We start from the raw sequence: 13,253 nt of genomic DNA, 5'->3' as shown, positions 1-13,253 counted from the left end.
TTCAATCCAAATTCTAAACGTTTTAAGACCAACACGAATTTTGTTGTCTAGATCATTTATATTCAAAAGTCAAAATTTGTATGTACTAGTATTGTGTTGATGTTAGTTGGTGTAGCTCAATGTAGCAAGTCTTGAGATATTTAATCAAAAGGCTTAACTAGTCAAAGTAACTTTACATCTTTTTTACAAGATGGAATAAACTAGCACTTTAAATAACTCCCAACTTTTGAAGATTGAAAACGTTACACTAACAGGGACCAATCCTCACACAGTAGTTTCTACTTTTTCTGTATCATGAGCAGCAAGGCCAGAAGTTAACGTTTGTTAGCCAAGGTTGGCGACCAGGAACTAGAAAATCCTGGACCAGTTGAAGTAGTTGCTTACCATGTTGTGCTAAACAGCCAACATTTCATAGCTAGAGCAGAGCGTTGATCAAAGAAAGATACGGTGCAAGAATTAGGTAATGATAACAACGTTCAAAATCGTTGGACAGTTCATGCACCCTAAAACATCCTTCTTAGCTGATGTACTAAGTTACTTGTACCTGTTGCTGTGCAGGCTAGTCAGCTCTAAGATACAAGGAAACTGAAGAAAACTTCCTCGTTAACATTTATATATACTATTAGCAACTGGAAGGACTGCCTATCTGCAACTCAAGAGGACCATTTGACCTTGCGAACCTGCACAAACGCACAAAAGGAGGAACTTGTATAATACTATGACCTGAACCTCCAAATTCAAACACCATCTTTGCAGAACATAAATTTGCTGTGCACAATTACTTCTATAATAGAGGAATCAACAGTCATCATAGTATCCAGTGGTGGCGGCAGAACAGTGACAAAAGAATATGGAAACTTACATCGATCATAGATGTCTTTAACTAGTAATAGTGCTGAATCTGTGTCTTCGGCTACATTAACAGCCCTCTCATACTCCCTAACTGCTTCAGCTGCCACAAATGATTTGTTTTCTGCTTCAGCAATCCTGTATGCGGCATTAATAGCAGCATCTTTCAATTTTTCAATTGAGGTCACTGAGCCAAAATTCTGTGATGGTCTGGAACAAACATCTTTCTTTTTGGGCATAGGAGTTTTCGCTCCCGATGCTGCATCTTTCATCTTAAAACAATTCTGGACCTGCGTTTAATTTGAATTTGCAAGGAACAATTACTTCAGACATATGCTAGGTGGCAAGAAACAGTCGTTATTCACCTTTTCAGAAAATTTTATCAGTGTTGACGTCACCTTTTCAAGTTTGCCTTTCAAAACAAGTCTTCTCAAGTTTGAACTCAACAACCTTCTGAAATTTTGGGGAACCTCATGCTGTTGCTGTAGACGGAATAATTACTATTAAAAACCAGAAGATGTTCTCAAAGAAGCTAAAATAAGCAACTCCATCTGACCTCAATAAAGTGAACAATGGCACCAATATCAGATCCATTTGGATCTTTAATGTCTGTAATTGCTTCAAAGATCATAGAGTCATACCTGGTGAGCGCATGCAGTCATTCAGTAGAGAAAAATATTGACAGAATGTTTTGTCAAACTAATCCAGTATATCACATGCTTCTTGCAGAAATAAAGAATTTGCTATGATATAATTAAAAACATTCTTTTCATGAACTAAAATACTAGCATGCTAGCTATCAAATGCATAAGACCTTATTTACAGCCTCTAAATATGCTTATAATGCAAATAATATCTGACTAAAACAACCAATTTTAAGCTCAGATTGTACTATAAAGACTTTCGTGGATCTGTGATAACTGGTCAAGATTGCCAGTGTCAGTGCATACATGGACAGTTATTCCAATGTCTTTTCTTTTTTCCCCATATTTTAGAGTGTAAAGTTGCTGGTTTGCACAAACCCTATACTTGTTAATGTTGAATTGTGCACGGTAACTCATCAAAAGCTTGAAAACCAAAGAGTTTACATGCACAAGTATCAGAAGAGAAAACTGAAAAACACTAACAGCGTAGCATTCCTTCCTTCCTGTGGGCTTTTGGATGGATCATCTACTGCATCATCCTCAACAACTGAAATAGGAACAGCAGAAATTGGGGTAACGGGCAGTGCTATAGCTGTCGATTGTTTTATTCTAGGAGCCATGGATTTAACTTTAGAGATTTGTCCAGTACTAATGCTCACATTTCGCCATTTATCCTAAACATACGAACAAGAAAAATTAATCAAATATAACAATTTGTTAGTGGTAAGTTTTCAATATAAGAGATCATAGCTACTTCCAGTTGAGGAAATTCCACCAGAAGTGTCTTTAATTTGTCACACAAAAGAAATAATGCCACAGTTCTCACGCCATTCAGGCTAACCACAGTAAAGCTCTTAAAGGACCGATAGCCATGGCCATGGGAAAGAACTTGGGTTGAAAACAGGTGAATAACTTAAATAATTTTCACACAACCAAAAAAAAAAAAAATTCAAATTGGTGAGGAATACGCGCATATCCATTAATAAGACTTAAAAAAATCAAATTGGGTGGTATTTTAAATTGAAAAAAAAAAAAGAAAAAAAAGAAAGGTAGAAGCAATGGCAAGACAAAAAGCTGAACCTTGAGGTCAATGTTGGAACGATTGGTGAGAAAAGGGGCAAACTCGGGGTCCTTGAGTATATTCTTCCATTTTCCGGTGCCGTGCTTCTTCACTCCTGCTTTTAGAGCTTCCTCCTCCTCCGGCGTCCACTTCTGCTTCGGGTTCCCCATTACAACCAAACTAAAAAAAACTATATTTCTATCTGTCTGACCTTGTATCTACATAAATTCATAATTTACAGCAGAAAATTACATAATTTTTGAGCCTATAAATTATATATCATTGCTTCCGGGTGACTAAAACCAATGTATGATATTAGATTTATGGATTTTCATCTGGTTTTGTAGGTTTGGATAATTGGGATATTTTGAAGAGCGTTGGAAGCTTTTTTCCAGAGGAAACTCTCCGGTGTGCTTTGGCTCCCGCACGGTGAAGTTTCAGACCGGATATTGGGGTCATTTACTTTTAGTCCTCCTGATTTGTCTTTTTTGCCAATTGAGGATTCAGCGGTGCCGCTGTTTGTTTTTATTTGGCAAGCAGTAAAATCGGGCCGTTATGGATAACTTTTCCTTATTTGACAAGTGCACCTACTATTTGGCAAAGAGATAGCGATGTCAGAGTTACAAACGAGTCAAATTAAATTTTGATATAATTTATCTAAGTGTCGATTCAATTTTATCAAGGTCTAATTAAAATTCGAGCTCCACGAATTTTTAATGTAGAATTTGAACTTGATTTCGACCTCAAATTCAACTTTAGTTTAATTCGAACTCGAATCCATTCGAATTAAAAAAATAAAAATAATTATATTATTTGTTAAAATGAATAAAATATTTATTTTTTAATACATAATAAAAATATTAGGGGTATACATTATAATTTCACTATTAAAATAAAAATAATATATATAATAAATATATAATGAAATCGGCTCACGAGTTAATGAGCTGAACTTCTTTATGCTTAACTTAAATTTAATAATCCAACTTTGTTTGTTTGAATTTAATATTGACTAAACTCAAGTCAACCTTTGATCGAATCGGCTCACGAGCAATTTGATTCATTTGTAACTCTAAGTAGTTATGATGTTAAAATATTTTACAATTGAGTTCATGCGTATCTATTTTTTCCACTCCTTTTTGTTTAAGAAAATTTCATGCGTTTTTAATTTAGGATTTGAGCTCGTTGCTCAACAATTGACACTTATGCTACATCAAATAAATTGACTTGTTGTGCAATTCGAATGGAGTGATTTTTTTTATTTTTACTTTGCAAAAACGTATGTATTGCACATGATCACTGACCAATTCCATCAAAAGTCCTCCGTATTATTTCTTGATAGAATTTGCTATCATACAATTGTACGTGATAATAAAAAATACATAATTTTTTTTTAAAACCTTATATACTGTGCCAATGGAAACAATTTTTATTTTCCCGTCTTGGATTTGAAATTAAAGATGAAAACAACAATACGATGTCAAATTTGCAATAAAACTTGATTGCATCCTTTTTCTGCTAGCCCTTTTCCCAACATGCGACTATTTCTGGAAACAAAACTGAAGAATGCGAGGGGCCAAAATGGCTATATCAGAATTCCACAATTTCACAAGTTGAGACTAGTTTAATAAACAATCATGTTTTGTCGTCACGGATAAACAAAAGCTTTCACTCAAAAACTATATTTGGGGAAAATCTGCTAGATATCTAAATATGATGGGCCAAAATGATATTACTGAAACCTCAGTGATGTAAAGTAAAAAGTACAAAATCAGAGTAAAATATTAATCACTAAACAATTCTGTACTCTGAATAGGTGAAAAAAAAAAAAAAGAAAAAGAAAAACTTGTCCACCAAACGCAGCAGAAAATTAGTCGGCTTCTCTTTTTTTCCAGACGCAGCAGAGATCCGAAAAGGAGTCAGGTTGGACGACAAGCTCAAAAGCTGCCCAATAATCGCCGCCGGTCGGTATCCACGTCATCAAACCTCGAATCCCTTGTTAGCTGTTCCATTTACGTATTTGTTTTAGAAAAATTATTAATGTTGTTGTTTTTAATAAATATGCTAGTAATTTTGCGCTGAATTTCCACTGTCAATCATGGACCCTTGGGCTAGGGATTTTTTTTATTTTTTTTATTTTTTATGTTCAGATTTTCTGCTGCCTGGTTTATAAACCAGCCAGAGCATTAAACCAACAAACTTAAGGTTTTAATTAACATTTCGCCTATTTTAGATTTTTAGTTTTGATTTTTCCTGACTGAAATTCTATCAGTATTTGATTTGCCCTGTTAGGCTCATTTCCCATGTATGTTTTTTAATTTACATTTTGATTTTGTGACGTAAATTCAAGCATTATTGATCTTTTTCTGGACACAAATATCAATTGCAGGTAAAGAATTGCTTCTGATGTGGTATGATAGTTTTGCTCGTTAGTCTTTGTTGAACTTTGTTACGAAATATTACGTTGGATTTGTTTGAGCCCATTCATGTTAGTATATACGTATACTTTTTTGTATTTGTGTTATTTTCTTTCTCAGGTAATTAGGTTGGCATGAAGTGTAATGTTTAAGTTTATAAGAACAACTTGTTGAGTTCTGAAACCTTTTCAGGGAGAAGATAGTCGGTGATCTTAATTATATTTAATTCACTCAAGAAACAATTTATTGCTCATATTATTACTGATTAGTCATGAATATCACCACTTCAGGGAGGTTGTCAAAGTTGCTATTTCAAGAGTGCAAAGGGCTATTGGAACTGGGTGCTATTACACCATGAGTTGTGCGTCTCATGTCCTCCGTCACTCCAGAAAGGTATGGTGCATCTGTTTAACCAATGCTCAACTTCTGGTTTCACGGAATAATTTCTCATATCACTCCAGCTATTGTATTGTTAATCTATGTCAAGCCCCATTTAATTTGTTATTTATTGTCATACAATAGGATGTTTAACACAAATGCAATTAAATAAAAGGACAATGATGAGGTTTGGTGGATTTACTGTTTGAGACATTGATATTTACCATTTATTACTGTGTCCAAAAGGTGATGTATGTAAAAGATGACTGCTATGTTCATCCAGTTGCGTGATTAAAAAAAAAAACGTAAGAGAAAAAGGGGGCATTTGAAATATTCTAGCTCTGGCTGGATCTTCTCAGCAGATGATAGTATGATCTTTGCTTTGATTAGCTCGAGTATATAGCCGTAGTTTTTGGTGAAGTAACATTCTTGCAAAATTGTGTTTCTTATGTTAGATTAAGTTTAGTCGTAAGTAATACCAGGAGGTTGATGCCATTTCTTACTTGCTCCTATTGTTAGGTTATTTCCATTTTGCCTAAGATCTTCTGTTTATCTGATCCTGTTCTTTGAGTGGGTACTCTGAATTGCCTGATGGGGAGGAGTCTATGGCAAAAGCAAAAGCCTTTGGGTTGCCAGTACAGGACATGTTTCTACTTAATCTTTTGCATTTGGAATATCAACACAGTTATGCTGTCATCGCTAGTAGTTTTAGACGTGCTACAGAATTCATTTACTTTGACTTTCAAATGTTTGTGCATTAGTCTGGCTTTGCAATTGATCTTCCAAGTTAGTCTTCACCTTTTCTTTTCCAAGTGTCAGATTGTGAGCACTATTTTGGTTATCAAGTCCCTAATTTGGAAGTGCTGTTGATAAGTATGCCGGAATTGCTGACAACTGATAAATTAGGTCCTAAAAATTTTAATGGCCTGCTTAGAGATGAACTTCGTTAAGTAACATTATGGTTTAATTTTACAATCACTAGTTAAAGATGAACAAAATGCTAATGAATTGCTTTTCTTATTTTTCCTGTCATGAAGAAGTTATGATTTATGAACTTATATATGTGGTTTAGACAAGAAATTATGCATAGCGTAAATGACTTCTATGTTTTGAGCTACTGCTTGCCGTTACTTGATCAGTGATACTGCTCACCTTCCATATTTGTGTTTCTTAACTACTGTTCAGATCCATAACACTTCCAACTTAGTACGGCATGACAATCTGTCTTTAGTCCGCTGGTTTAGTAATGAAGCTAGGTTGTCTGCTGACAAAGGAGATGGTAAGTGTTTGGACTTATCTTCTCATATTTTATTTTCATTTATTTATTTATTTTTTCGAGTATAATCACTCAAAATATACCACTTTCTGATTCTTGAAGCTGTTTCCATTGTGTTGTAGACATTTTGAAGTTTCAGAAAGCTGGTTTTGCATCTCCTAAAGAACGCTTTCGAGGCACAGCAGGATTTAGTAACAGATGGAGAACAATAGATCCTCCCATGGTACTATTGTAATTGCCATACTTGCCCCCCTTTGCGCCCCTTTTCTAGATTGAGTTTTTTTTTCCTTGTTGACTTAATTAACTATAATTACATATTTATCTTGATCAATCAGCATTAGCCCTCTTTGCTTCGTAGTTATACTTGCCAAATCTGGCTTTTTCTCCTTTTTCTTCACAAGGCTTGCTCTATTTGGATTTATAAAATACTATCCTATTTAATTTATGCATGTGACACTGTTGTGGGTTAAGGACTACTTGAATTCTATCCTGCAGATATCAGTTAGAGGAACACAAAAAGCAAACTCTATAAGGACTGGAAGGAAGTTGGATGTTCCTATGGCTGGCATCTTATTCAACACTAGAAGTTCATGGTTTGTTGTGAACTTAGTTTAGATTTTGTTATGTCTAGTAAACCTTTCTTTATTATTTTTTTTTGTATAATAGTTTTGAATGCCAGGTCACCGTTGCCAATGGGAAGATGTTTTTCAACTGAAGCAGGTCAGTTTGTGCATGCCATATGAATGGAAATGATTGAAATATAGCTCTCTTTTGTGCGCGTGGTTTTATTAGTTATGTTGCTGCATGAGTCTGATTCTTAAAAGCAATCGACGAGGTCTAAATCGCTTATTCACTTTTAAAGTTTTCCCACCAAGATAAGGTATGCTTGTTATGTACCCTGCTCCCACATTCCTGAACCATAGAAAGTAAAAGCATAGAAGAAAATGAGTGATGCTTCTCTATCTGTTTTAGTCTCTGCTTGATTTGGCCTTAACATGCCTATGATCTTACAATCACGAGGATCTTCAGTGATTAGTTCTTTTTGGTAGCATCTTTAAGGGTTTAGGGTTTAGGGTTCAGTGATTATTTTCTGTCGAATAGTCAACTTTACCTAGGAAGTTTGAAAACCAAAGATGATGAATCTCCCTCCTTTTTTTTTCCCCTAAATTCAGGCCTTCCTCCACATCAGGAGGTTGGGATGCCATCCCTTTCACCTACAATGACAGAGGTATGTGCCTTTTGAATGCTCAGAACTAGACCACCCTTTTCGGAGTCTGAGATAATCATACTAGGTTTTCTTTCCAATGATGTAGGGAAATATTGCAAGGTGGTTGAAGAAAGAGGGTGACAGAATCTCTCCTGGTGAAGTCCTCTGTGAAGTTGAAACAGTAGGGTCCTCAAGATGCTTATTCATTTTTTCTTATGATGTTGCCTTTTATTTAGTCTTACTTTCCTTTCTTTCAATGTGCTTTATTGTGTATGTACAAGTTCTATAATGATTTTAATGCATAGGATAAAGCAACAGTAGAGATGGAATGCATGGAGGAAGGATATCTGGCTAAGATTTTAAAAGGGGATGGAGCAAGTGGAATAAAAGTTGGTGAGGTATTGGCCTGATCTATATTAATTTTTTCCCTTGCCTTTCTCTCTTCTTTCTGCTTTTTGACTGTTATTTGAAAAGAATGCATTTTAAATGAAGTAAATTAGGTCTGTTTGACCCGTTCATTAGAAATATCTCACATTGGCAGATGTTGTATCTATTAGTAAAATGGATAATGTTTTTTCTGTTTATTGTCCCTGAAAGGCCTTGTAAATGTATTCTTTATGTCTTCCCTGACATCATTAAAGATCTCAAACTTTATTTTCTGAATTCTGAGAAATTGAACCCTTGCAGAAGTTCAGTATTTTGTTTTCACTGAACAGTTGGTGAATTGTGAATTAGTGAATTCAGAAAACCATCCAGACTCTGGTTAAAAACCATAGGTTTCTACTGCATTTGGCCATAAATTTCTGGTATCTGTCCAATTTCACCCTTTTGTGAAGTCACTGTTTCTCCCTGATTTGTTAAATTGTTGAACACCACAGATTGAATGATGCGTCCTTCTACTTGCATTATTATACACAACCAAATCTGTGACTGCTGGACACCTCGTGTAAAACAGTTGATATTTTATTTGAAGTTACTTGTGTCATGTTATTAATCAACTGGTACCAGTTTGTGAAGTTACTGTTCCTTCCTTCTTCATTAAGCTTTTAAATGACACAGATTCAATGCTGAGTCATTCAATTCACACTGTTATGTGCCACGCATCTTTGACTACTGGACTCTTTGTGTCAAATAGTTGATATTTGCAATGTTAATTTGCTGTTCTTTCCGTTCAAAGAGATGCTTTAAGATATCCTGTAGCAAATTTTCTGTGATTTAGCGATTGTTATCAGCTGCACGTGACTTTAGCTAGGCAATGTGATAATGACAACCCTTTTTTGCACAAAGAGATTGTATATCTTTCTTGAAAAATATTCTGCAGGTGATTGCTATAACTGTTGAAGAAGAGGAAGATGTTTCAAAATTTAAAGACTACAAGCCTGCCGAATCAGTTTCTGCAGCTCCAGTTAAAGAGCCCTCCACTCCATCTCCCGCTAAAGACGAGGCTGCAAGAGAACCTGTCACTGCAACAGAGCAAAAAGTTTCTAAGCCAAGTGCAGCTCCTGCAGCAGAAGGTCGCATTTTTGCTAGTCCTCTGGCTAGGAAAATTGCCGAGGAGCATAATGTATGGTTTGCCACTGTGTATATTTGAACTTTTGAAATCTATATTCTTTCCTGGGTTCTACCTTTTGTATCTACTGGTTTTGATTCCTGGATGCTTTTCCAGTTTACTTCATCTTATTTTGGATGCAGGTACCCATTGCGGACATAAAAGGAACTGGTCCTGATGGAGTCATTGTGAAGGCTGACATTGAAGATTATTTGGGTATTCCTTTCTGACTGGAAGAGATGTCCTTATACTCATGCTTGATGCTTATGAGAGTTTAGTATTTGTGTTTGGTAGATGTGTAAGAGATACATGTACATGATATTCACACACGAGAGAGAGAGAGAGAGTGTGTGTGTGTGTGGGGGGGGGGGCTAATGCTGGTGTGCATCAGTAGGTGGTCCCTACCTTTAAACTGTGCACAAATTGGACAGCTGAAATGACTCTTCACTTTGTTACTCTTTTATGATTTGTAGCTTCTCGTGGGAAGGAAGCACCTGCTCCCAAGGCTGCCACTGCAACAGCTACATCTTTGGATTATGCTGACATCCCTCTTTCCCAAATAAGAAAGGTTGTTTGAGGCATTTTCTCTGCTAATCATGCATCTAAAAGTACTCTTTAGTTAGAGAAGCTTCTATTTTGGATCCTTAATCTCTGTTTAGTTGTGCCAGCAGCATGCCAAGTACTGTCCGTTCATCTTTTTGCAAATTCTGGTTGTGGCTAATATGTTTTACAATCTTTACAGGTGACGGCATCACGGTTATTGCTCTCAAAGCAAACAATTCCACATTACTATCTAACTGTAGATACATGTGTGGACAAACTTATGGAGTAAGTGATGGTCTTCACCTTGTATTAATGCTAAATTTGAACAGGTCTTTGATTACTGAACTCTGTTCTTTATGATCTTCTTGTGCAGATTGCGCTCCCAGCTCAACTCATTACAAGAAGCTTCAGGCGGGAAAAGGATATCTGTGAACGATCTTGTAATTAAGGTATGAGTGAAAATATGATACTTCAGGCATTCAAAATCATTTTTGGTATAAGCATAATCTCCAAAGCAAATCTTATATTCTGATCCTTGTTCTAGACTGCCAAATTCTGTTGGAGGAGACCCTTTCTCTTCTTTCTCTTTTAACATCTGTTGTTTGGGAGGCGAATAGGTGGTGGGATTGGGTTGCATATTCGTGGATGTTTAACAAGCTTGGTCTTCCACATTAGGTGTTAGGATTAGCATAGTTGGGGAATAATGCAATACTTGATTTACGATGTGGCTTCTCTCTTACATATCCTAGCAACATCATTAGTGGGCAGTTATAACCCTGCAGTCTTAGCTTGCTATCAGCTGGCTGTGAACAATAATCCACTCATTGTCATGTCTTGTTTCACCAGCTGTTCTAACCTGACTACTGCTGGAAGGTTGCCATGGCCTGAGTCCAGGTCTATTCTAGGCTTCCTTAAATGGTCACATTCTAGGTTTTAATCCTTTACCTTTAAAAAGACATTATGGTCATTTTCTAATATAAGCTCGATAGATTCTTTCTTTTAGTAAAACAAACACATTTAGCAAGGGATAACAATATGGTGGATGACTGTAGGACCAAAAGAAAAAACAATATGGTGGATGATTTTTTTGCCTAGTTGAAGTCTCAAAATAAATGACATGCTAATTGACTTGGTAGGATAGAGCCTCAGCCAAATAACTGTTGACTTTGGATGTAGGCTGCTGCTTTGGCTCTTCGGAAAGTTCCACAATGTAACAGTTCATGGACCAATGACTATATTCGCCAGTAAGTATGATTAGTAAATGCAGATTGGTAATATGCTTGGCAAGTGGTGGGAAACTTGTTATGGATATTTTCCTTATGTTAATTGTCTAATTTTTCTTTGGCATGTGCAGATATCGCAATGTGAACATCAATGTCGCGGTACAAACAGATAATGGACTGTATGTTCCTGTAATCAGGGTATGTCATTCGTCCTGGATATTGCGTTGCCTCTGTTGATAAGCCCAAATATTATTGTTCTTCATATTCTCATGGATATTTGCAGGATGCTGATAAGAAAGGCTTGTCGAAAATTGCTGATGAAGTTAAGTATTTGGCCCAGAAAGCAAAAGATAACAGCCTTAAACCGGAAGATTATGAGGTGGTGGAATGTTTTAGTGATTGTAATGGAATATTGCTGCGCTAGGTGATTGTTTAACGATATTTGCACCAAAATGGATTCTTTGCAGGGAGGCACATTCACAGTGTCAAATTTAGGAGGCCCATTTGGCATCAAGCAATTTTGTGCCATTATCAATCCTCCTCAGGCTGGAATTTTAGCAGTAGGGTCTGGTAAGAAGGAATTCTGATAATGTTTCTCTTCCTGCATGGTTCTAATTTTTCTCCTCATATTAAAATTTGTTCTTGGGCAGCTGAAAGGAGGGTTGTGCCTGATTCGGGCCCTGAACAGTTCAAGTTTGCATCCTTCATGTCTGTGACATTAAGCTGTGATCACAGGGTTATTGACGGTAAACATACTGGCCTTGAATAATACTTCGTACTCCTGTGTCAGTGTCCGCATTGGAGGTTAAAGTCCTATACTTGTTGGTGTGGCTTTTTGGTGTTTAGGTGCAATTGGAGCAGAATGGCTAAAAGCATTCAAAGGATACATTGAAAATCCAGAGTCCATGTTGCTTTAAATTGACGTACAGTTCGCTTCTCACGCCAGCTAGCATTGAGGTTCCTGTTACCTTACAAATTTTCCCTCTTATGTTGATTGAGTTTAACGAGGGACTTTCACGTTTCCATAAACTGATTTCGATGGTTTTGTCCATCTTGTGCTCGATTGTATCTCTCATATCTTATCTTTCCAAAGGATCAAGAGAGGAAGATAATTTTGGAATAATAATAATGCTCTTGGTGATACACTGACTCAATTTGCTAATGTACAGAGCAAAAACACTTTGCTCCTGACAGAGTCAGTTGTTGCTTTCGAGGTTCTAATGATAAAATTCCGTCATTGAAATTGACCTTACCAATGACATGCAAGTTTGTTTTAATTTGTATTAGAGACAACTCGTAAGTAATTAAGGTAGAGAGTTTTCCTACTTTGTTGATGACTCTGTTCTAGGCTTTCCGATATGCTTCTACACGTAGCTGCATCACCCGACAAGCCGACTTGCCAGATCTCTCTACAATAACTCCGCTCAAGAAATGGTCAAGGTAAACGGATGACAATGGCAGTGCATTATTATTGTTGTTGATCAACAACAGCTCCAAGCCGCATTCTCGTTAAGACCATGTACCCCAGCAAGGCCAGCAGAAAATCAAGAAGTATATAAACCACATAATGAAAAAGTTTGGACAGACCTCCTTTTAGCTGACAAACGAAGTATAATCATACGCTTTTTGCAACGAAAATGAGCTCTGACGTTATCCTCTTTCAGATCGAAAATTTCCAAAGTTCTAGGACCTCATCTGGGAGTGTGTACATTAATAATGCATTTAAAAGTCACTGCTACACATACCCATCAACCATCATGTTACACATTCACATAAACATGGGAAGACAATCTTGTTACCTTATTGTGAAAAACGAGTGATCTGTCATGATTCAGAGGGAGCAGAGAGTCCTGATTTAGGTGTTTTCATCAAAAACTCCTGTGTAGATCTATTTAGCAGATACCCCCATTTCCCTGGCCTATATTTTTGTTTAGATCTGCATTCAATAACACTACCATATGGACTTTGTACAAAGAGTTCCTCTCTTTGATCCTCCACCACGCATGCAATCATTCAACCCATTCCTTTGTTTTACCATACAAAGTAGGGGTTCAAGAGTTTCCCAGCCTTTTATTTAAACTCTGCATCCGTTAACTACCATATGGTC

The 13,253-nt window shown here is 36.5% G+C and overlaps 2 protein-coding genes across 2 annotated transcripts; one reads left to right on the top strand and one right to left on the bottom strand.

Moving 5' to 3' along the window:
* Positions 1 to 428: 428 nt before the first annotated feature.
* On the bottom strand, positions 429 to 3,055 carry LOC140005073 (telomere repeat-binding factor 4-like). Its single transcript, XM_072045232.1, has 6 exons — positions 2,574 to 3,055; positions 1,977 to 2,167; positions 1,406 to 1,490; positions 1,248 to 1,331; positions 863 to 1,139; positions 429 to 680 (listed from the first exon to the last, which is right to left on the bottom strand). Exons 1-6 carry the CDS (start codon positions 2,721 to 2,723, stop codon positions 643 to 645), a joined length of 825 nt encoding a protein of 274 aa, XP_071901333.1. The 5' UTR covers positions 2,724 to 3,055; the 3' UTR covers positions 429 to 642.
* Positions 3,056 to 4,385: 1,330 nt separating this feature from the next.
* LOC113742302 (dihydrolipoyllysine-residue acetyltransferase component 3 of pyruvate dehydrogenase complex, mitochondrial) lies at positions 4,386 to 12,405 on the top strand. Its single transcript, XM_027270116.2, has 20 exons — positions 4,386 to 4,517; positions 5,261 to 5,363; positions 6,534 to 6,627; positions 6,747 to 6,847; positions 7,120 to 7,217; positions 7,304 to 7,344; positions 7,797 to 7,852; positions 7,938 to 8,012; positions 8,137 to 8,229; positions 9,153 to 9,395; positions 9,524 to 9,596; positions 9,854 to 9,948; positions 10,123 to 10,208; positions 10,297 to 10,372; positions 11,100 to 11,167; positions 11,278 to 11,344; positions 11,430 to 11,525; positions 11,614 to 11,716; positions 11,797 to 11,892; positions 11,993 to 12,405. Exons 2-20 carry the CDS (start codon positions 5,325 to 5,327, stop codon positions 12,061 to 12,063), a joined length of 1,671 nt encoding a protein of 556 aa, XP_027125917.2. The 5' UTR covers positions 4,386 to 4,517; positions 5,261 to 5,324; the 3' UTR covers positions 12,064 to 12,405.
* Positions 12,406 to 13,253: the final 848 nt, after the last annotated feature.

The sequence above is a fragment of the Coffea arabica genome, chromosome 4c, assembly GCF_036785885.1.
Source record: "Coffea arabica cultivar ET-39 chromosome 4c, Coffea Arabica ET-39 HiFi, whole genome shotgun sequence".
NCBI lineage: Eukaryota > Viridiplantae > Streptophyta > Magnoliopsida > Gentianales > Rubiaceae > Coffea > Coffea arabica.
This window is presented reverse-complemented; position numbering and strand designations above follow the sequence as displayed.